The following is a 25,914-nucleotide window of genomic DNA, read 5'->3' as shown; positions in this document are numbered from 1 at the left end:
AAAATTAACAATGATATTACCTATTTTACAGGACTGGTTGTGAAAATTAAATAACCTAATACCTGTAACAGGCTTACAACAATGCCTAGCACACAAGTATATTCTCAGTAAGTATCAATCAATATTATCTTCACAACCTACTTTGTGCCAAAATTAGGACATCTACGAATGAAAATGTTCTATGCCATACATATTTAACTATTTCAAGATCCCCTATGCTACCTGATTTAAATGTTATTGTTTTCCTCTTAAGTCTGTTTGCATTTACTATTTGTGTGACTAAGATTCCCTACCTTACACTTCTTTGAGCTATTCACCCAAAAACAAAGATAATATTTCCTACCTCAGAGATGTTGAGAGTGCTAAATGAGATAATCACATGAAGTACTGAGCAGTACCTGGTACTTAAGAATTCAAAACATGTTGGCTACCACAATCAATATTATAATATAGACTTTGTCATCAAGTTTTTAGTCATTGTGGAATAATTTCTGCAAAAGTAAATATAATTTATTTATGATATGAATATGACTAGTAGATTTGCAGAGGGAAGACTTTTATTTTTCTTTATTTTTGAGACAGTCTAAGTTGTAGAAGTTGGTCTGGAACTTGTGATCCTCTGGCCTCAGCCTCCTGAGTAGCTGGGATTACAAGCCTGTGCTACCAGGCCCAGTTACTAAAAGATATTTACATTCAATTCCACTTTCTGATTCTCAAATTTTCAAGAGTATATCCAGGGCTGGGGCTATAGCTCAGTGGAAGAGCGCTTGCCCAGCACGTGTGAGGCACTGGGTTTGACTGTCAGCACCACATATAAATAAACGAATAAAATAAAAGTCCATCAACATCTAAAATAAGTTAAAAAAAATAAAGGTATTGTGAAAAAAATTCTTAAAAAAAAAAGTATATCCAGATACAGATTGTGCTTGTGCTAGTCATCCTCAGAATATAATGGAAAGGAATTAAATTTAAACCTATTCCTTAATACATACCACTTCTGATACACAGGTATTCCCTGGAACTGAAAATACAATAAATTTGAGAATTTTTACATAAAAAATACTAATTTTGCATGACTGATGTGATCCTACAAAATGTATAATCAGAAAAATGAGAGATTACACTCTATGTATGATCTATCAAAATATATACATTCTACTGTCATGTACAACTAATTAAAACAAAAAAATTAAAAAATACTAACTTCCTTCACTCTTTGGTTCATTTGTTCTTTTATCTTCTTAAATGGATGAGGTACTAATTATCTATTCCTGCATAACAAATTACCCTAAAACTTAGCAGCTTAAAATGACATGTATTGTTTCACTGTTTCTTAAAGGGAAGGAATTCTAAGGCAGTTCAAGTGGGTGGTACTGACTCAGCTTTTTTCAATGCCTTGTAATAACTATGCCAATTCAGAATGCGGTCATATCAAAGCTTGACTAGATTGCGGAACCACTTAAAAACTAATTCATGTTGTAACCGGCAAGAGGCATCAGTTCTTCACAAGATGGGCCTCTCCACTGAGCTCTCACAACAGAGGAGCTGATTTTCCCCAGAGTAAATTAAAAAAAAAAAACTGAGATGGAAACAACAGTGTCTTTTATAACCTAATTTCAGAAACGACATAGTGTAACTTGTCAAATTCTCTTGGTCACAAAGATCAAAACTGGTATGATGCAGGAAGGAACTGCACAAGACTGTAAATAACAGGAGAAAGAGATCTTAGAAGCTGGCTGCTACAGATGACTAGTTAATTTTCAGTCTTTTTTCATTTCTAACATATTTAAAGCCATAAATATCCCTAATACGGTAGCTACCCTCCTGTCAAGTTCTAAAATGTACTTTTCATCATTCAATTTTAAAAATCTAATTTTCCTTTATTATTTGTTCTTCAATGAGACTTAATTTAAAAGCATATTTCTTATCTTCCAGGAATTTTTTTTTAATCTTCTTGCTATCAGTTTCTTAACTACATTCTGGCCAAAAAAAACATTTGCTACTATTTCAATAGTTTGAAATCTGGGGCGGGCTGGGGAGATAGCTCAGCTGGTAGAGTGCTTGCCTCACAAGCACAAGGCCCTGAATTCGATCCCCAGTACCGCAAAAAAAAAAAGAAAAAAAAAAAAAAAAAAAGAAATCTGTTGAAACTTATTTTAAGGTCTATTATATTCTCGTTCTTTGTAAATGTGTGTGTATTTGAAAGAAATGTATATTGAGTGTTAAGTCTACATAAATATATTACATTGTAACTAAACCTTTACTGTTTCTATCAATTACAGAAAATTACTGAGAAAGTAATTTCACTACTAATTTTTATTTGTTTATTTATTTATTGGTACTAAGGACTGAATCCAATGGCACTTTACCTCTGAACTACATCCCCAACCCTATTTATTTTTTTTATTTGGAGACATTGTCTTGCTAAGGTGACCAGGCTGGCCCTCAAACTTGCGATCCTCCTGCCTCAGGCTCCCAAGTCACTGGCATTACAGACATGTGGCATTACACTTTAAAAAAAAAAAAAAAATTATACTCTTTAAAATTAAAATGCATATTTTTTTAATTGTCCTTAGAGAGGCAGCTAATGTATTTGTCATGGCCTATCCATGTGCAAACCAGGTAACAGGTATTCATATATTACCAATTCATACATCATGAATAAAATTATTAAACTTCAATTTATCTACTCATACATCATGAATAGTATTAAACTGCAATTTTAGCTACCAGCATTTTTATAAGTGTTCCATAAAATGCTAAATTTTATTATCAATGTTGTCTTAATTCTATAAAATGCAAAAATCTGTTCGTTTGATTTTCTTTAATCATAGTTCTCATACTAATTTTATAATCTATGCATTTCAATATCAACATATTTAGTCTTTCCTTTTTCCCTGATCTGTTTCTGTTGTCTCCTGTTGATTCTTACTCAAGGCACTTTTCCCTGAAGTTCCCAAGTGGAAATTAGTGAAGTGGGTTTACTTCTAGTTCACCTTTATACCAAAGGTTAAGCCTTGAGATTATAATGGAAAATCTATATTTCTCATTCTGCATAGTTTCTTGGCTTTGAATTCTGTCCACCCTCAAAGCCAGGAAAACAAAATCTCAAGTTCAACAGGCAAAAATGGTTTCCATTTATTGATGTTCCTGCTTTCACTAAGATTTCACTCTAATGCTTTGCTCTCTTGACAAATTTTCAAAGTTTTTAAGATAGTTAATTTTTATCCAGAAATTTGAGTAATTTCAGAATAAAGGTTAGTTCAAACATAGCATACTTTATTTCCAGAAATAAAAACCTACACTAAGACCACTTTTTCTTTGTTCTTTTTGGTTATGCCTTATGCTTGCCTGAATACCTTTTACTACTATTAAGCTACTATACATTCTTTAAAACCTTGATCAAGACTCAGGAGGATCTCAAGTTCAAGGCCAGTCTTAGCAACTTAGTGAGGCCTTAGTAACTTAATGAGACCCTGATTCACAAGGTTACTAAAATTGTTTTTAAAAAAGGCTAGGGTTGTGTCTCTGTGGTACAGCACCCCTGGGTTCAATCTTCAGTACCAAAAATAAACAAATAATCTCCCTTGATCAATGCCACCTCTTCCACTAAGCCATCTCTGATGACTCAGAACTTTTCCATCCTGATTGCCTTGGTTTTCTTACATCTGGGCTTATAACCTTAGTGGAAAACTGACTCTAGCTAGAAAAGCATGCCCTCAGGTGAAGTAAGTGAAGTCACAGTCAATTAGATAGATGAAAGCAAAAATGTTAATGAAAGGAAAGCATGTCACATCCAGGAAAGGTCTGTAAGCAACTTTAACATATATAAAAGAATATTAGAAGTAGGCTTAGAATATACCAATACCTACTATTTCAAATTTTACTCCCCCCCCCCCGCCCCCCTGGTCTGTTTGTTTTTAATACTGGTGATACGGGGATTGAATCCAGGAGTGCTTAACCACTAAGCCACATCCCCAGCCCTTTGTTTTGAGACAGGATCTCATTAAATTACTTAGGGCCTCGATAAATTGCTGAGGCTGGCCTCTAATTTGCAAAACTGCAGCCTCAGCCTCCCAAGTCACTGAGATTACATCTGTATGCTACTGAGCCTGGTTACTTTAAGTATTTCATAAACTTTAAATAACTATCATTCAGGATGGAAATGGAGAACATCATGCTAAGTGAAATAAGCCAGACTCAGAAAATCAAAGGTCAAATGTTTTCTCTCATATGTGGAAGTTAGAGCAAAATTAGTGAAGATTAGTGATATCTTTCAGATATCACAAAGATGTATAAAAGATCAGGGGAGTAGAAAAAGAGATTGAGAGGGAAGGAGAGGGCAGGAAAGGGAAGGAATATGGAATGAATTTAAAGAAATCACATTATGTGCATATATGAATATACAGGGAATTTCACCTCTATATATATACACACGGAGTATAATCAAAAATAATAAAAGACCATAACAGATATGAAGACCAATGGTACAGAAAAGAAGACACAGAGACAAACACACATAAATATAGTTATCTTATACTAGACAAAGGCACCATAAACATACATTGGAGAAAAGACAGTCTCTTTAACAAATAGTGCTGGAAAAACTGGAAATCCATATGCAATAAAACGAAATTAGACCCTTATCTCTCAATCTGCAAAAAACTCTCCATGTCAGCTTAGAAACCAAATTCCTCAACAAGATTCGTAATGTGCAAGAAGTAAAATCAAGAATCAATAAATGGGGCTGGAGCTGTGGCTCAATGGTAGAGCACTTGCCTAGCATGTAAGAGGCACTGGGTTCAATCCCCAGCACCACAAAATAAATAAAAAAAATAAAGATAACATGTCCATGAACAACTAAAAAATATTTTTTTAAATCAATAAATGGGATTGTATCAAACTAAAAACCTTCACAGCAAATGAAACAATAAAGAACATGAAGAGAGACCTAAAGAATGGGAGAAAGTGTTTGCCACTTGCAGTTCAGATAGAGCATTAATCTCGAGAACACATAAAGAATTCAAAAAACTTAACACCAAAAAAAAAAAATAAATAACCCAGTCAATAAGTGGGCTAAGGAACTGAACAGATACTCCACAGAAGAAATACAAATGGTCAACAAATATATGAAAAACTGTTCAACGTCACTACCCATTAGAGAAATGTAAATTAAAACTACTCTAAGTAATATTCCATTGTGCATATATACCACAGTTCTTTGGGGGGGCTGGAGATTGAACCCAGGGCCCTTTGCATGTGAGGCAACTGCCAACTGAGCTATATCCCCAGCCCATCCATAGTTTCTTTATTCATTCATCTATTGAAGGGTATCTAGGTTGGTTTCCACACTCTAGCTATTGTGAATTGAACTGCTATAAACATTGATATGGCTATATCAACTATAGATTTTAAGTCCTTTGGGTATAAATTGAGGAGTGGTGTAGCTGGGTCAAATGGTGGGTCCATTACTAGTTTTCTGAGGAATCTCCACACTGCTCTCCACAGTGGCTGCACCTATCTGCAATTCCACCAGCAATGTATGAGTGTATCTTTTATATACAATGGAATATTACTCAGTCATAAAGAAGAATAAAGTTATGGCATTTGCAGGTAAGTGGATGGAGTTGGAGAATATCATTCTAAATGAAATAAGCCAATCCCAAAAACTCAAAGGTCAAATGTTTTCTCTGATAAGTAGATGCTGATACACAATGGGGGGGGGGGAGGGATATGAAGGAATATGGATTGTGTAGTGGGAAATGAGGGGATGGGAGGGGGCAGGGGAAGGAAAAATGGTGGAATGAGACAAATATCATTACCTTATGTACATGTATGATTACAGGAATGGTGTGACTCTACATGGTGTACAACCAGAGAAAAAGTTGTACTTCATCTGTGTACAATGACTCAAAATGCATTCTGCTATCATGTATAACTAAAAAGAACAATTAAAAAAAAAACTACTCTAAGATTTCACCTCACCCAGTCAAAATGGCAATTATCAAGAATACAAGCAACAATAAGTGTCCGTGAGGATGTAGAGAAAAAGGTACACTCATACATTGCTGGTGGGACTACAAATTGGTGCAACCACTCTGGAAAACGGTATGGAGATTCCTCAGAAAACTTGGAATGGAACCACCATTTGACCCAGCTATCCCACTCCTCTGTTTATACCCAATGGACTTAAAATCAGCATTCTATAGTGACCCAGCTACATCAATGTTCATAGCAGCTCAATTCACAACAGCTAACTTATGGAATCAACCTAGGTACCCTTCAACAGATGAATGGATAAAGAAAATGTGGTAAATATACACAATGGAATATTAGTCACAAAGAAGAATGCAATTATGGCATTTGCCAGTAAATGGATGGCACTAGAGGCTATCATGCTAAGTGAAATAAGCCAATCCCAAAAACTAAGGCAGAATATTCTGATATGTGGATGCTGACTCTCAATGGGGGGCAGAGTGGAGGTTCACCAGATTGGACAGGGAGAAATGAGGGGAAGGAAGGGAGGATAGGAATAGGAAAGAAAGTAGAATGAATCAGACATCACTTTCCTATGTTCATATATGAATACACGATCTGTTTAACTCTACATCACGTACAACCACAAGAATGGGAAGTTTTACTCCATGTGTGTATAATATTTCAAAATACATTCTACTGTCATGTATCACTAAAAAGAATAAAAAATAAAATTAAAAAAAAAATAAAAGCTTGAAAGGAAAACCAGTAGAGAGGAGAAAGGAGAATGGGGGAGGGAAAGGTGAATGGGTAGAGAGGGACTGAAATCAAATTCCACATAAAAATGAACTGAAGGGCTGGGGAGATAGTTCAATTGGTAGGGTGCTTACGTTGCAAGCACAAGTCCCTGGGTTCGATCCCCAGCACCGCAAAAAAAAAAAAAAAAAAAAAAAAAGTAAAGAGCCAAGATTAATAGAGAAGAGTGGCCTGGGCAGCTATTTCCAAGGAACAGAACTGCGTTAAATCATGGAACCCAGGGTACAGAGAGCAGACAATTTTCGCAGTTTTCATAACTGTTGATTGTGCCTCTATAAGCCTCTCACTCTTCCCTTTTGAAAAGTCTTTTTTTCTTTTTCTTTTTCCTTTTTTTTTTTTTTTGGTACCAGGGATTGATTGAACACAGGGGTGCTTTACCAATGAGCCACATCTCAACCCTTTTTATTTTTAATTTTGAAACAGGGTCTTACTAAGTTGCTGAGACTGACCTTGAACTTGGAATCCTCCTGCCTCAGCCTCCTGAGCTGCTGGGATTACAGGCATGTACCACAGCATCCAGCTGAAGTCTCTCTTTTTTTTTTTTTTAATATTTTTAAATTGTAGATGGACACGATACCTTTATTTTATTTATTTTTATGTGGTACTTAGGATTAAACCCCATGCCTCACACATGCCAGGCAAACACACTCTACCACTGAGACACAACCCCAGCCCTGAAGAGTCTTTATTGAGGCATTCCTATTTCAGTTTCACCACTGTATGTTGTGTTAACAGAAAATATCAACTGTATCTCCTGAATGAAAAGTGCTTAGTATCAAGAGAATAGCAATTGAGAGTGACATATATCTTAAGGTTTTGTGTTTCAAGACTGATAACATTACTGAATGAGAGATTTTAAGTTCTTAAGATAAACATGAAGTTCACTTTACATATGGCAGCGTTATAAATAATTGCAATCAAGAAAGCAGACTGTGGTACATTGGATACTTGGTCCCATTTCTTAAATCCTCTGCAGATGTGCCCTGTAACTTTGTAGAAGGGAAAAAGAAGCTGTAGAAAAGGCAATACATCAGATATGATAACTGATCAAAGCTTGTATTTATGAAACTGTAGTCAACAACCTTTGGGGCTATCAGCAATTTTCAGGGATCTCTAAATTCCAGAAAGAATTTTTAAAGTTTATTTTCTTATTTCTAGTAACTTCTTCATACTTTAAGCATATCAGGGATGACTACTTTGTTTTTTGTTTTTTCTTTTGTGGTACTGGGGAATGATCCCAGGGGTGCTTTACCAAACTGAGCTACATCCTAAATAATTTTTTTATTTTTTACTTTGAGACGGGGCCTCACTAAGTTGCCCACCTTCTTCTGCCTTAGGCTCCCAGGTGGCTGGGTTACAGACATGTGACACCACGACTGGCTAAGGATGACTACCTTGTAATCAGTATTGTTATTCAATTTTAATGGTCATATTTACATTGGTACCAAGAGATCAGTGACTGTTCAATTTGTAGAGTAGTAGTTTTTCATATTATACACCTCTGGAGTTAGATGGGCTTTTGAGAATCTGAGAATTTTCAGATGTTCAGGTATACAGATCAATCAAGATCCTTGATTGGTTTAGTAAATAATTAGGAGGAAACATTAAAAAATGTTAAAACGGTTTGACAATAATTTTAAATCTATTGAATTGACTAATTAAAATTAAAATTATAAAAAATTAAATAGCTGGGGATGTAGATCAGAGGTAGAGTCCTTGCCTAGCATACACAAAGTCCCGAGTTAAATTCCCTAGTTCCACAAAAATAAACCAACAAGTATCTTTTATTGTTAACAACTCTTTTTTAGAATTGCTTTGGCTAAAGCCACCAACAATCTCTGAAATATTGAGTATACTATGTGGTCCATAATGCTCTTCCTGACTGTTGTTGAATCTGACTCTCCTGACTCTCCCTCATAACATCACTTTACTTTGAGGCAACCAGTCACTTTTAATTCTTTACATTCAAACTAGTTACAAACTCTTCTTCCTCTATCATCTTTATGTTTTAAAACAGGAAAGAAATATTTATTACATGCCTAAGGTTTTAGACGATTCCTCTACCTTCTTAAGTGATAATTTCCTTTTACTTTATTCTCTTCTTACTTCAAATAACTGCCACTATGGCAACTCTCAAATATTTATTTCCAGTACAGCCCTCCTTTTGAACTACAAATCCATATGTGGAGTATTTCTACCCACATGAATGCTTACCTGAAAGCTTTGGGGTCTTGTACTAGCTAACTTCGTGAATGGGATGTCCAAGTATCAGTTTCAAAAAAAAAAAAAAAAAAAAAAAAACCTTGGAAATTATTTAGACTCTTCTACATTTACAAATTATGCTATAGGTATACACATTAAGTGCTACCACTTCTACCTTCTACCAGAGAAATTTAAATTTTAATAATCAAAAGGAAAGAATAAAAAAATGTTCTTGCATCTTAACAACTTTTAGAGTAGTGGGTTGGATCCTCAAGTCAAATCACAAAAACAACATTTATTTCCTAAGGGGTATTCCCAGGTCTAGTGATATAAAATATACCCTTCTTGTTTTCACATCCAACTTCTAAAAACATACACACACACAGTGGTATCCACTTTAGCTGTTAATAATTTTTTTGTTTTCTTTAAAGCCAAAGAATATTTCCTTCCTTAGGTCATTAAGCCATAGAAAATCAAGATCCATTTCCATACTTTGCACATGATAGAGACTTAATAAGGATTCAATTAAGGTTCAATTTTATAGGTAGGCATGTATTAGTCTATCACACTAAGAACTTTATGTAGGATTATAACCAGAATTGTACTATATATAAATTGTCAATTTCCTGATTAGAAAAGCGTTCCATTTTCCCCAAATATGTATAAAAAGAGGTACTTGCCTTTTTATATGAATAAAACACCTCTAAATTCTATTTTGATTAAAAGAAAAACTTTTATTCTGAAAAGGAAGTTTACTCTGAGCTCACTGCAAAACTATCTATTTCAGTCATATTCCAGATTTAGAAGGACAAAGGCCAACAGCAGGAAATGGAGCATCACCAAGGTCCAAAACAAACTCAGTTTAGAGTGGGAAGAAAAAAGTTCAAATGATTATTCAAGATAATTAAGCACTCTGAATGCAAGACTAAATAAGTACAGATGAAAAATTATTTAAGACATTCATAAGTACAGTTTCATTATTATTGATAAAAAGATGAGAATATAGCCCTCTATTATCATACAACAAGACCAAATGGAAGTATCTGGGAATAATATTCCAGACACAAATGTGTATTTTAAAAATACAAATAAAGATTATATGTTTATATATCTTACTCTAAGGCACACTTAAATACAATCAATTCATTTTTTTCTCAACAACTTTGATATGTAAAATAGTTTTTGTTTTCATTTAACAGATGAGAAAACTGATACATGAAAAAACTAGGTAATCTCCTTTCAGGTCCCTAAGACCAGAAGCAGAACTGGAATTAAACCTTCCAATTCTGTTAGCTCTGCAAAATTTTCAGTGTAAATTGAAAAAAAAACGAATGAACCTTGAATTTCAACCCCACTGTCACATTTCAAAATGACACACTTTTAAGTCATTTTGTATTTTTACTCAGTTTAATGCATTTGAGACTTTATACGAGACAGAACAAAAATAGCTTAATTTGAAATACTTAAGAATTTGATACCTAAAAATTCTTAATCCCTAAGAATTTGAAAACTTCAGTTTCTCTCTTCTATATATTCTGGTGACCAACTGCAGCATTCCCACAAAGACTAAATTTCTAATAGAAATATATCCTTACACCTATCCAAGGGCAGCAGATGACATAGGGAGTTTATGATACATATATATCTTTCTTTGAAAATCCATGAATTCCAAAAAGTTGCACAATTCCAAAAGCTGGTATAAAGCTTTTCTCAATTTTTATTTCTCTGTCTGCCTTACCTTAAGCATGCTAAATGAAGAAATGTCAAAAGACAGCAGACATGGTGCCTACTACAGATAACATAAATTCTTCAGACATTAAACTTAAGTCATTTTGCCTTCTATACTTCAGATAAATGTATCCAAAACATGTTAGCTAGCTGTTAACTACTGAATTAAAATCCACATACAAGACTAAACTTTTTAAAATTAATTTTTAACTTAAAAGAGCTATAGAGCTATATGAAATGCACTGTTAATCAAATCCTTGACCCTGGGTGGGGATGACCATCTGGAGGCAAGAAAATTCAGCCTACATATTTTAAACAGTAGTCTTAGACACTAGTGATGAATCTTTAGAGAACAGAAACCTTAGATAATCAGACATCATTCTGCTTATATTATGTAATAACTACATAAGGTCAACAACCTATTATGAAGATTTATGCTTCTAACAATGCAATTAAACCCTATTCTTAAAAGGACAAAGTGAAAAAAAAAATAGTACTGAAAAGTTTGGTAACAAAACAAACTGCACACCACAAAAAAATAAATGTCAGGTGATTGATATGCTAATCAGCTTGACTTGATCATTCTACCACATATATGTGCATCAAAACATCACACTGTACCCCATTAACATATACATTTGTCAATTTAAGATAAAAATTACACAGGTTTTTACCTAAATTCTTTTCAAATATTAAGTTTAATATGTTAAGATCTATCTGCTAAACACTGAAACTAGTAATTTATCTTAATTTGACTTAAAGGATTTTGACAACCACACCCAAACTAATAGGTGGAAGATATAGTTCCCATTAGCACTCTTTGACAAAGCAGTATTACACAAAGGATATTTCTGAGGTAGTCCTACTACCTACAATACTTACTAAACTTTTATAATGTTCAATAACCACTTTCAAAACACTGTATTACATAAAAACACTGTGATGGTACCTTAATATTAACCCATTACTGACACACTGTGGACTACCTGTGCCAAGGTCAGCAATGTGGCAAAATGGAAGGTATCTTAACCTTACTGCTCTAAAGCAGACCTTTTATAAACCTTCAAAGTTGTCTTCTTTAATCAAGAAGTATTGTATACAATATTTTGTGTAAAGAGCAAACCAAGTAGGGTAGCACAATAGTAGACATTATTTAAATTTTAATAATTAAAAATGAAGAGGGGAAAAGTGCTAGGGAATTACATTAGCCAAACTATATTGTCATAAGGTGTGCATGTACAAATCCCATCAACATGTACAAATATAATGCACCAATCAAAAATATGGAGAGAGGGCTAGGGATATAGCTCAGTTGGTATAGTGCTTGCCTTGCAAGCACAAGGCCCTGGGTTCAATCCCCAGCACCACAAAAAAAAAAAAAAAAAAAAAAAAAAAAAAAAAAAAAAAAAGGAGAGAAAAAAAGATGAATTTGATTCTAAAAAAGAAAAATTTGATAAAAAAAAAACTTGGCAGGAGGCTAGCAAATAAGTCATTGTTCTGAAAATTGATAAGAAAAATCAAATATTTATGCTGCCTGCCTTCTCTTTAAGAAAATGTCATCAATAACTGATAAAGGAATATTTCTGTGTGTTCTAACAATAAATGAAAAGCATATAGTTTTGCAAAATCCTAATGAAATAATGCAGTTAGGCAAAAATCACTGGTGATTGTCTTCTACATCGAATACAGAACCTGACTCAGTTAAGTATCTATATCAGCCAGTTTACAATCATCAGCAGAAAGAAACAACTAAAATCAAGGGAAATTAATTGGCAAAATTCAGAATTTAAAAAACTCTGGGTCAAAAACCTGGTTTCTTCACAAAACAGCAACAAAGTGTGGAAAGGAGGAATCATAGATTTAAAAGCTTTACAGACATTTTCAACAAAATACAATGCAATACTTTGTTTAAATATTAATTTAAACAGTGGGCAAATAAGAATATTATGACACCAGCAGGAAATGTTAGTACATGACCACAAATTTGATAATTTAAAGAATTACTGTTGGACCATGTGTGGCAGCATAGACCTGTAATGCCAGAGGCTCAGGAAGCTGAGGCAGGAGGATGACAAATTCAAAGCCAGGCTCAGCAACATAGCGAGGCCCTAAACAACCTAAAGACACACTACCTCAAAATGGAAAATAAAAACAGGGCTGAGGATGTTACTCAGTGGTTAAGTACCCCTGGGTTCAATTCCTGGCATTAAAAAAAAAAAAAAAAAAAAAAATTACTGTGTTATGGATTAACTATGGGAAAGATCTTAAATTGGGATTTGCTTCAAAATGATTCAGGAGTAGATACAAGGGAAATGGAAGGCTACAGAAATGAAAAATGACTGAATAGGGCTGGGGTTGTAGCTCAGTGGTTGAGTGCTTGCCTAGCACATGGGTTCAATGTTAATAAGTAAATAAAATAAAGGTATTGTTTATCTACAACTAAAAAATATTTAAAAAAATATTTTTTTAAAAAAACCGAATACAAACTTATCTAAATTATCATTGTTAAAACAAGGTGACAGATACAAAACAGTTTACTCTATCTTCTCTACTTTGTGTATGCTTGAAATTTTCTATAATGAAAGCTTTAAAAGGGACAACTAAAAGGTTTTATACAACAAGCTACAGAATGAGAACCAAAAAAAAAAAAAAACAATAACAAAAAAATTTTTTAAAGCCTACCTATCCCTCAGAGGTCAAAATGAACAAAAATCTTAACTGGGAATTAACAAACAAAAATCTTTGCTGGGAAGTAAGACAAACATTCTCCCTGTATACACACTCTTACTCAACAAATAAGAAAAATGAGACCCAAAGAGGTTACGTCTTGCTCAAGGTCACAAAAGAGAATAGCAGCAGAGTCAAAACTAGACATCACAATTATAAGCCCAAAAAGAAGTCTAAGAAACTCAGAACTAAGTTACAGAAAACATTCTTAAAAAGATCTGAGCAATCCTCAAGTCATCTGAAAGTTCATCAAAACTATAAAAAGCAAATTAAAAAAAGGCATAAAAGTTTGTTGGATGGGGAAAAAGATGATTCTGAGGAGCTAACTGCTAGGAACAATAAAGCTAGAAAGTCCAAAGAACTAAGTATTCAGAATTCGTCCTCATTAGGAAGGAGAGTTAAATCTATGAGCCGGTTTTGGTAGGAATCTGATTCAAGATGTCTTCAGAAGATAAAGTTAATATCTTCTAAATAAATTATCTATGAAATGATGAAATATGATTTTAAATAATTATTCTTTGAAAACAATTGAAAAAAAATGTCTTATTAAGTATTCACATATTTTGTTTTGTATCAGAGATTGAACCCAGAGGATTTTAACCACTGAGTTACATCCCCATACCTTTTATTTTTAATTTTGAGACAGGGTCTTGTTAAGTCCTTAGGGCCTCACTAAGTTCTTGAGGTTGAACTTGCACATCCTGCCTCAGCCTCATGAGTCACTGGAATTACAGGCATATACCACTGCACCTGGCTACACAGGATTTAATCTTACACACAAAAACAGAATTTATCTTGCTATCCTAGAAAAAAACAGGTTTCAAATTTTGACCACAGGGGTCTGGAAATAGCTGCTCAGTGATAAAGAATATGCTAGGCACAAAGTAAGACCAAGTTCTATCCTTAGCACACCAAAAATAAAAATAAAAAAAGGAAAAAGAAAAAGAAAATTGACCATGATGGTCTTTCATTATTGAGGACAGAAATTTTAAAATGAAGTTAAGAGTCCACATTTATATTAAAAGTCATTAAGAGCCAGGCGCCATGGTGCACGCCTATAATCCCAACAGCTCAGGAGGCTGAGGCTAGAGGATCCAGAGTTCAAAGCCAGTCTTAGCAAAAGCAAGATGCTAAGCAACTCACTGAGACCCTGTCTCTAAATAAAATACAAAATAGGGCTAGGGATGTGGCTCAATAGTCTAGTGCCCCTGAGTTCAATCCCAAGTACTAAAAAATAAAATAAAATAAAATTCAGTAAATGCCAAGGAACAACCCTATCTTTTAAATAAGCACTGTGCCACTTAAATATTAAATCTACACAACAAAATTTATTAATAAACCATGTAGCCTCATTTACCTTTTGTCATTCTGAAAACAATGAAAGCTTATCTTTTTAATAAATCATTTTTAAATTACTGGACATTCATATTAAAATTTCATTTTAATTTTTGGTCAACATGTGTTAGTTTCTATTTTCAAGAGTCTGGTGAATTAGATTCCTTTTTTATTGGAAGAGTTGTCTATTTTTAAAAAGATATTTCTGGCATTAAATTACAGAAGACAAAGTTATTTTTAAAATCTGTATTAAACATTTCAAGGTATATGTCATTTAGTAATTTAATACCCATCAAACCAGGAAGTTAAAGAAAATTCCAATGTGATCTCTAAAATTTAATATTACAGATAAATGAGATCACTGTGAAAGAATAATTTGCTTTTTAAAGAGCTAAAAGTATAAAAAAAGGAAGCTGAAGGGATAATGCTGAAATAAAGGCTATGACTTGAGCACTTCACCACCCAGACCCAAATTAACTTAAATAGATTAGGGGTGTTTCTGTGACTCTTGCCAGTATATTCAGAGTAGATACTTGAATACCTGTTTTTATGACACACCCTTCTCAATAATCTAAAGTCAAAGATAAAATCAAAGCTATCATGTAAAATACACATAAAGACAAGGAAGAAAGGAAATTATTTTCGAATGACAAAAACAAAATGTTAAGGGAGCCACAATGGTTAAAAGCATTGATGTGAGTCAGGCACACTGTTTCAGGTTCACCCCTGCATCAGTTTTCTCAGTGGTAAAAGGGGATAACTGTAATACCAACCTCCCAGGATTGTAATGATGATCAACTGAGACAATGTTCTCAAGTGCTAGCCTTGTGGCAGTCACACAGTAAGCACCTCAATCAATAACCTTACATACAACTTACAAAGTTAACTATGAGAAAAATGTTTAATGCCCTCCTCAAGAAAATGGCTCTATCCTACTCCCACTTGAAGGAGAAAAAGAAAAGCATAAACAAATAAAAAACATTTTAGACAGGCATGATGGCAAATGTCACCCCTGCTACTCTGGAGGCTGAGGCAGGAGGATCACAAGTTCCAGCCCAGCCTAGACAACTTAGGGAAATCCTGTGTGGAAAAAAAAGGGCTGAGGAGGTAGTCCAATGGTAGAATGCCCCTGGATTCAACCTTCAGTAAGGAAAGGGTTGGTTTTATTTTTTTCTCTTAAGAGAATAATTTGACTTATACAATTCTGAGATCACTGAAGACAAGTATCAAATAAAACACACTACAGTTTTTAATAATCTGTCAATATTATGTATGTATTCAAACCTGAAAAGTGGGAAATGGAAAATCCCTTTCATGTTTTTAGTTTGGGGTTATTAGTATGAATAAATACCCTATTATCCACTAAATAAAGTGATAAATCCAGTCACAAAATTTTATAGTGAAGTATTTTTTAAATAGAAATAAAAAGGAAATCTGTTACCTTTGTACAATAAAGCATCCAAAGTTCAAAGAGTCTCTCTCTGGATGCCATTCTGGCTGTCACCCCGGGCACTTTAATTTTCCTCAAAAAATTATGTTCAAGACCACAGCAAGTTCATTTTATTTTCCAAGTTTCTCAGTCGTTACAGTAAAGCTCACAGCAGTAGAGCAAACAAAAATAAGTGAAACAAATGGACTGTCTGGTTAATAAAAGGCAGTTTCGGCGGTTACTCCAACATATTTTCATCAGTGGTAGCTAGGCAATTAAATAATCTGTGAAAGAAAAAAAAAGTCCAAAGGTTGGTTCAAAACAGGCCATAAAATCAATCTAGACTTGTCAGAAACAAGGGATTTATCTGCTTGAGTTGATACAATCAATGAGATAAACTCTTACAATGATCAGACTTCACAGACACTTAAGTTTCAGGAAAACAAGCAACAAACAAAATATATAATATCAATATTAAGACCTAGAATCCTCTAGAGCAGATTTATAATGAGTACTAACACCTCAAAATGCATTAAGAATATGTGCAAGACTCCCTTTCCACTCACATACATTCTATAAACCTAAGGACAAAGCACATATTTCTTCCCCCCACCATCCAGCCCCAGTGCTGGGGACAGAACCCTGGGCCTCGTGCATGGTAGGCAAAAGCCAAAGCACATACTTCAAACACATAAAATCTCACAGAAATTTCTAGTCCGCTTCTTAAAAGTTGTTGGGCATGTTTGTTGCGTTGCAGGGCAGGGCGTGGGGGAGGGCGGGAGGAATTTGGTTTGTTTGTTTTAACAATCCTCAGAGAGTGAAAGTCAACCTGTCCACCTGGCCTCTCTACCTCTCCATCCAGGAAGAAGAGTGGAGCACGCACACAGGGCTAGGAAAAGATCCCGGGAAGGCGTCCAAGTGTTACGGGGATCTTTAAATTTCCTCCCTGCATCCCAGACAACGCAAGCAGAGACAAACTTAAGATGTGCCAAAGCTGCCAAGAAAAGCGTCAGAAATGGGGCAAGGCGAGTTTGGCGTCCCCCGACCCCCGACCGATGCCAGCCGGACTACACCAGGACACGCCCGGGACAACCTGGCCCCCTCACAGCCGCCCCTCGCTCTACGACCCGTCTGCTACCAAGCACCCCTCCCACTTCACGCCGCGCGGCTCCCTCTTCCCAATCCGCCCCTTCCCCTCCCTGCGCTCACACAGGGTGCCAGCCGCCGCCAACCGGCCGCCGTCTCTCTTGCTGCCCTCGCCCCCTTCCCAAGGCGAAGCCGGGTGTCACCCCGCAGACGGGCTGGCGAGGGAGGCGGGGCGGCGACGGCACGAAGCGGGGCGCGAGGGCGGGAGGAGCCGGGGCGGGGTGGCCCTGGGCTAATCATTCCGGCCGCTTAGGATTTACCCGGCCCTCCGGCTGCCGCTCCTCAGTGGTCGCGCAGACCAGGCAGGGGCGGGGTGACCAGAAGCCACGCCCCAGCATACCTGCGCAGCCGCAGTCGAAAGCCGGGGCGCTCTGGTCAATCTTCTCCAGGCTGGGCGTGAGAAGGCCGACGTGCTGACGTCCGCGCCGGCCCCGCCCCTGCTGGGGACCCGCAGGCTGAGTTTTCGGCTACTGGCGTCATTTCCGCGGATCAGGAGGGCTTTTCGTTATGAGTTTGTAGAAGTGGGATCAGTATTGGGAGTTTGTAGTAACGTATTAAAAAAAAAAAAAAAAAAAAAGTAATCCTAGGAAAAAAAGTCGTTTCCCTGAGCGCGTTTGTTTTATGCCGCGAATTTCCGCTGTCGAACCAAAGGATTTATTTTACCACCACCAAAGACTGGGTTTTACTCTTTTGGAAGAAGCAAAAGGCAGACGACTGGGCTTACTAACTGTAGACAGCTTTCAGGGGATGTTTGTTTGAAAGAGGAAAAACGCATAAGATGAATCACTTTTAAAACATAAGTATTTCAATAAAATTATTGGGAAAAATTTCAAGCATCTACAAAAGTAAACTAGAAGTAGCTCCGTGGTAGAACTTGCTCACGTGTGAGGATTTGAGTTCATTCCTGCCAAGTTTCATAGAACCTCATTAAATTGCTGAAGCCAGCCTCGAAATTGCCATCCTTCTACCTCAGCCTTCCCAGTTGCCTGGAATCCAGGCGCGCACCACCAAACCCGGTTTGCCCTTCCACTTTATAAAAACCTGCAGCGGGGACCTGGCGCGTGTCTAATCCCAGCGCCTCAGAAGGCTTAGGTAAGAAGATCTAATGGAATGTTCAAGGCCAGCCTGGGCAATTTAGCAAGACCTGTTTCAAAAGAAAATACTGGACTCTCCTGTAGCTCAGTGGTGGCCGCATCCCTGGGTTCCATCCCCCAGCAAGGACCTGCACTGAATCCCGCACTTGCCTGTCTTTCTCCCAACTATTCTAATCTTCCCCTATCTCGCTGCTCCTCAAATTCGCAAAGCATACTCCAACGTCAGTCATTTTCACGTTTCCCCTGTCCTTGGTATGCTTTTTCCCTAGATGTCTGCACATAGTCTTCAAGTCTCTGCTCAAGACTTATCCGAGAAGCCTTCCCTGAGGCTTCATAAATAGTAACCTTTCTAACTTCGGTTTTCACTGTAGCACTTATCAGCTGGTATGTAATTTATTTGTTGTGTGATCCACTATAGTAAAATGTAAGCACCATGAAAACAAGGACTTTGTTCACTGCTGTATTTTTAGATCCTTGAACAATGTCTTACAAATAGGAGTTAAATATTGCATACTGTATGAATGAAGGGAAAGTCCTGTTTCACCATTATTTTTATACCCTATCTCCAGTTTTCCTATAAACTGTTAGTTTACAAGATTTTGGACTCTTCATAAGACTATTGCTTTAAAAAGATAAATTAGGGCAAAAAGTAATTCATGTTAGTTTATTACTTTCGGTATGGTACTGGGATTGAAACCTGGGAGCTCTACCACCACACACACACCCTTTTCATCTTTTGAGACAGTGTCTCCCAAGCCTCTAGCTTGTGATCCTCCTGCCTCAGCCTCCCTGTCATTGAGATCAGAGGCATGGGGCACTTATAGGCAAAGGTGAATAATATTGTATACTTGTTTCTCAAAAAAAAAATTTTTTTGGCGGGTGCGGTGGGTGGGGGTGTTTGGGGGTGTGTGGAGAGACGGCAGTGGTACTAGGGATCAAACCCAAGGATGTGACAATCCCTCCTGAGATTCAAGAATGGAAGTATTTTGCTTTGGCATCTATATGGGTAGGGGGACAGGCCTTAGCTTTGCCACCAGAAATGAGGACTCCGGGAAATTTATTTACCTTAGGTAATCTCATAAAGGACTAGTAACCTTTAACCTGCATGGCATGTGCCTCCTTTCTGTACCATTGGAGGTCTCAAGCAATGCACTGAGGAATTTCAAATCAGGGAACTTTTCCATACTGTCTCCAGGAGTCTGTTCACGTGGGCCCCAGCCACTTTTTGAGTCTGATAAATTCTGCTACATTTAGTAGTGTCTAGGTGTCAACTAGAACCAGCAGTCTTCCTCTGCTCAGGTTTTGGATAGTTCCCAAGAGCTGTGATACACTTTAGCTTTCTGAGTGGAAGCTTTAACAGCATTGAGACCTCTCTCTACCAGTGAAGTTACAGCTACTTTTTTTCTCCTAACGTACCTCAAGGTAAACACATTTATTACACCAAGACCACTTTTTCTTAATAAGACTGTGTCCTTGTAGCTTCTAAAATAGTCTGGACTTTTAAATTGAAATCATATTTCTTGTCTGATTTTCATGACAAAAGGCCTCCACATCAAAAGGTTCTGCCTGAGTCTGTCCTGTGCTTAAATAGCTTCTCAGCTGACAATAGGGTTAAAAATTTCAGTTTACCTCACTAAATTTCACTTTATATCACCAGATATAATGGTTAGAATGCCACCAAATTAACCAATGAAAAATACATCTTGCCAAGGTAATTGGACTATTCCTATCTTTTGGAAAGGTATTCTCTTTCCATAAAAAGAATTACATAAGGAGGTAAATCATATTTCTTCATCATGATTCAGAGCAAGTAAAACTAATTAGATTAACTTGATGAGTAGTGTGATCTTGTATAATAGCCTGCCTACAAGCCATTTCCACTCTGCCAATCTTCCAAATGAAGCAGATACTCAATTCTGCTAGGTTGAACACAGTTCCTGTTGGTCAGAGCTCAAAACATAAGGACTAATTTTTTTCTCTTCAAGCTTCCCTTTCCTAAATCCTATCCCTATTTTCTCAGCTTCCTGGATGAGTGAATTGGTGTCTGTCATCAACTTGGAAAGATTCTCAGCCTTTATTCCTTCAAACATTGCTTCTGTTGCTTTCTTTTGTCTCCTCCTAGAACTTCCATTACACGTAACAATTTTGTTGTTACTCTACTATTCTTGGATGTTCTCATCCGTTTTGTCTTTCCTTTGTTTTTCCATTTGGGAAGTTTCACATATGCTCAAGTTGAGAAATCCTTTCCTCAAGCATATCCAGCGTCCTAATGAACCCATCTTCAGTCTACTAACAAGCATTCTTCTTTTTGTTAGTGTTTTTGATTTAAAAAATCCTACTTAGAATTTCCATTTCTCTACTTCTATTGCCCATCTGCTCTTGTATTGTGTACTTTATACATTAGAACACTAAGCACATTAATTACAGTTGTTTTAAATTCCCACTCTGTCATATCCCTGTCATATGTGAGTCTGATTCTGATCCTTTCCCTATCAAATTATGTTTGGGGTTTTGTTTTGTTTTGTCTTTCCTTATAATGCACCTTCTAATTTTCTTTCTTGGTAGATAGCTAGACATGATGTACTGGGTAAAAGGAACTTCTGTGAGTAGGTCTTTATAATGTAGTGGTAAGGTTTTTGGGGGAGAGGAAACTTTCTCTAGTCCTGTGATTAGATCTCAGTCTTTTATGAACCTGTGCCTCTGAACTGTGAATTCACAAGTGCTTCTCAGTTTTTCCCCAACTGAGGCAGGAATGACTAGAGTAGCCCAGAGTTGAGCTTTTCTCTTCTTACACATGGAAGTCTGGAGCTGATTGGAGTGGGTTGTTTCACTTCTTCCAAGTAGGCTGTGCTCTGATGAAACTTCAATAGTTTTAAATTCTGGTAAAAGTTTCTCTTGAGCACAAGCCTAGTTTCAAGAACAGAAACCTTGCTTATTTCAAAATAGCACCTGCCCAACCCACACACACCCTGCTGGAAGCAAGAGGAGATTTTCCCCTAATATTCAAGCTCCTGGAGGCAAAGCTCACAAATATGTGGGGAGTGGGACTCTATAACTAGGCCCCTCTGACATTTTTAACTGGCAGACATGTCCACTCCAAGCCTCCAGTCATTTGTTAATTACAGTTCAGCTTTTCCAACCCTGGTTTTGGTTCTAAGGGGAGGTTTCCGCTCTGTAAAGTTGTGATTCTCTCTCTCTTCAGTTTGGGTGACAGCAGTTTTCTCTGTGATCTCATTCCTCTGATAGATCTAAAAATGACTGTGGATTTTTTTTTTTTTCAGTTTGTTTAGCTTTTTATTTGTTGTTAGGTTGGAGTCTTCCAAGTTCCTGGACACTAGAAGTGCTGTCCATTTCTTTTACATAGGTACCGTACAATTATCTAAGCTACAGTATTAGTCATTTTAATGAAAACACTCTGATTGTGATTACACTGATTGGAATGTGGGTGTTACTATAACTACTCAGCCACCTGTTTAAAGATTATTTTAATAGAGTAAATTACTTTATATAATTCCTTTTAAAATCCCAGATCTACAGGGAAGTGACTGCAGAAATCATGTAATTTAATATCTTCATATTAAATATTAAAAATAAAAAATAGCTGGATGTGGTGGAGCATGCCTTTAATCCCAGCTACTTGGTAGGCTGAGGCAGAAGGATTGCAAATTCAAAGACAGACTCGGCAACTTTGCAAGATCCTGTCTCAAAATAAAAAGGACTGAGGATGTAGCTCATTGGTACGGCACCCCTGGGTTCAATCCCCAGTACTGGAGGGAAAAAAAAGACCTGACACACACAAAATTTTTTTAAACTGAGGATTGAACCCAGGGGCACTTTACTTCTGAGCTACATCCCCAACCCTTTTTATTTTTTATTTTGAGACAGGGTTTGCCTAAGTTGCTGAGGCTGGCCTCAAATGGGTGATCCTCCTGCCTCACCTTCCCGAATCCACCACTGTGTCTGGCCTGACCCTGAATTTAACCAAGCCTCTAGACCAGCACTGCCAAGTAGAGCTTTCAGCAGTGATAGAAATATTCCACATCTAAACTGTTCAGTAGGGACTAGGCATAGCTGTTAGACAATTGAAATATGACTTCTGCAACTGAGAAATAAATTTTCAGTGTTTTGTTTTGTTTTTAATAGCCATATATGGTTAACAGCTACTGTTTGACAATGAAGCTACCCTGGAGTTTTTAACTGGCAGACATGTCCACTCTGAGATACAGCAATTAATTTATTACAGTTAATGTTTTCCTACCCTAGTTCTGATTTCTACAGGGAGGTTTCTTACTAATTTGCATAATAAGAAACACAGAAGATAGAGGAATAAATTAAATGACAGTTTATTAAAAATAAGACTCCCGGTATTGATCCAAAAGAATTAAGATAAGCATACTATAGCAATATATTCATACTCATGTTTATGGCATCATAATTCACAATAGTCGGAGGATCCAAGATGGCGGACTAGAGGTAGGCTGCATTCCTTGTCGCTCCGTAACTCAGGTTTCCAGCAGAGGATATCTGTTTTTTTTGTTGTTGTTGTTTTGTTTTTTGTTTTTTGTTTTTGCGATACTGGGGACTCAGGGCCTTGTGCTTTTAAGGCAAGCACTCTACCAGCTGAGCTATCTCCCCAGCCTGGATATCTGTTTCTTGATGAGGCAGTTTTTGCTACTTATTGATCCCATGCTGTTTACTCCATTTGTCTGCTGTGACCACCTGCAGTCTGCCAGCATAGACACCTTTTTGAGTGCAGATTGCTGTCAGGCACCTATCATCTGCCATTTGCCTGCCTCTTGCTTGTCCATCACTTGCCTTCCACCTATCCATCACCCACCACCCAAGATTCACCTCCCGATCATCCAATAGCAGTCAGCAAACTGACCACAGATAGCCAGTGGAGTGCCAGTTGCCTGCTGCTGCCTGGACGTTCACTATCACGGTACCTGCAGGTTTGGTTACACATGGCTGCCGCCATTTTGAGATAACAGCCAGGCCCCATAAGACCGCTGGCAGGACTAACTGAGTCCCATCTCTAGGATCCCTTAGCTTGACCAATCACTCCCTGCCTCCGGGGCCCTCATATCTACTGACTGCTCCCTGCCACCAGGACCCCCAGACCAACTGATTGTACCCCACCTCCAGGATCCCTCAACCAGACCAACCACACCCCCCACCTCCAGGACCCCTGCATGACCAACCGCACCCGCCTCCAGGACCTCCAGCTGACCACGCCAACACCCCGAGCTGCAGCTCCCCATTTGAAACACATTTGGAAGCCACAGTGGCCATCTTGGATAATCCTGGAAGCTGTATCTTCCATCTTTAGGTGGGGCAAATCCCATCCTGAGACACCTGCTGGAGACTGGAAGCTCATTGTCAGGTACCTCTCATTCATCAGGCTACTGAAGACTGGGAGGTTTGAATACTAACTATATGACTGTTGTAGTGTGGATTTTCTTTTTTCTCCTTATTGAAAAATTTTAAGTTTTTATTTCTTTACTTTTCTCGCTCTCTTTTTCTTTTGTTTACCTGTTCCTTCAGAGTCTTTTTCTCCCTTTTCGCATGCTAACAACCAACATCTTTCGATTACACTCTCACTCTTTCTATTATCTAGAACTTCTATATATTCTTTTCTCATCCCATTAACAGCTACATCCTACACCCCTCCACATCCTCTTTTTCCTCCATTAGAAACTGCAGACTTTACTTATTGCAAATATATTTGTTATACTGAAGATAATAATTGAATTCATTCTGTTTATTATGATAATACTGTTAATGCCCTAATAGGGGTTATTTGGTCTAGGGTTGCATACTGTCTGAATTGGGCACTGCTAATATTAATCTCCCCCTTAAAGAAACCTATAGGGTCACTGTAAGCCTATAGGGAGGAAACTGCAATATCCCAGATCTGCACTGCTAGAGGGAAGAACATGAACAACATGAAAAAACAAGGGAAGAAAATGACCCAAACAAATCTAGATTCTATATTAATAGAATCCAGTGACAGTATGGTAGAAGAAATGTCAGAAAAGGACTTCAGATTATACATGATTAAGATGATTCATGAAGCAAAGGATGAATTAAGAGAGCACATGCAGGCAATGAATGATCATGCCAATAAGCAGTTGAAAGAGCAAAAGATCATTTCAACAAAGAAGTAGAGATTCTCAAAAAAAAAAAAAAAAAAAAAAAAAGAAAAGAAAAGAAAAAAACCAAACGGAAATCCTTGAAATGAAGGAAACAATAAACCAAATAAAAAACTCAATGGAAAGCATCACCAAAAGACTAGACCACTTGGAAGACAGAACCTCAGATAATGAAGACAAAATATTTAATCTTGAAAATAAAGTTGCCCAAACAGAGGAGATGGTAAGAAATCAGGAACAGAATCTCTAAGAACTATGGGACATCATGAAAAGACCAATTTTAAGAATTATCAGGATTGAGGAAGGCACAGAGATACAAACCAAAGGAATGAACAACCTATTCAATGAAATAATATCAGAAAATTTCCTAAACCTGAAGAATGAAATGGAAAATCAAATACAAGAGACTTAAAGAACATCAAATGCACAAAATCACAACAGATCCACACCAAGGCACATTATAATGAAAATGCCTAACATTCAAAATAAAGACAGGATTTTGAAGGCCGTGAGAGAAAAGCATCAGATTACATATAGGGGGAGACCAATACGGATAGTAGCAGACTTCTCAACCCAGACTCTAAAAGCTAGAAGGGCTTGGAACAACATATTTCAAGCTCTGAAAGAACATGGTTGCCAACCAAGAATCCTTTACCCAGCAAAACTAACCTTCAGATTTGAAGATGAAATAAAATCCTTCCATGATAAACAAAAGTTAAAAGAATTTACAAATAGAAAATCTACGCTACAGAATGTTCTCAACAAAATATTCCATGAGGAAGAAATGAAAACCAACATGTAGGTCAGCAAAGGGAGGAGCTACCTTAGAGAAAAACCCACTCAAAGGAGAAACCAAGCCAAGTTAAAAACCAAAAATAAACCCAAATGACTGGGAATACAAATCATATCTCAATAATAACCTGAACGTTAATGGCCTAAACTCATCAATCAAAAGACATAGACTGGCAGACTGAATTAAAAAGAAAGACCCAACAATATGCTGCCTGCAAGAGACTCATCTCATAGAAAAAGACATCCACAGACTAAAGGTGAAAGGATGGGAAAAAACCTACCACGCACAGGGACTCAGTAAAAAAGCGGGGGTTTCCATCCTCATATCAGATAAAGTGGACTTCAAAGTTAGTTAGAAGGGATAAAGAAGGACATTTCATATTGTCTTAGGGAACCATAAATCAGGAAGACAAAACCATCATAAATATTTATGCCCCAAACAAAGGTGCATCCCTGTACATCAAACAAATCCTTCTCATTTCCAGGAATCAAATAGACCACAACACAATAATTCTGG

At 36.9% G+C, this 25,914-nt stretch overlaps 1 protein-coding gene across 1 annotated transcript in view; it reads right to left on the bottom strand.

Annotated features, from left to right (window-relative positions):
• Nucleotides 1-17,620, bottom strand: part of Nbeal1 (neurobeachin like 1) — a 190,717-nt gene extending 173,097 nt beyond the window's left edge. Inside the window, 2 exon segments of the mRNA XM_047546399.1 lie at nucleotides 16,226-16,497; nucleotides 17,423-17,620. Coding sequence (XP_047402355.1) covers nucleotides 16,226-16,276 — 51 coding nt within the window. The 5' untranslated portion in view covers nucleotides 16,277-16,497; nucleotides 17,423-17,620.
• Nucleotides 17,621-25,914: the final 8,294 nt, after the last annotated feature.

The sequence above is a fragment of the Sciurus carolinensis genome, chromosome 3, assembly GCF_902686445.1.
Source record: "Sciurus carolinensis chromosome 3, mSciCar1.2, whole genome shotgun sequence".
In the NCBI taxonomy this organism is placed as follows: Eukaryota; Metazoa; Chordata; class Mammalia; order Rodentia; family Sciuridae; genus Sciurus; species Sciurus carolinensis.
Note: the sequence above shows the minus strand (reverse complement) of the source record. Positions and strands in the feature narration are given on the sequence as shown.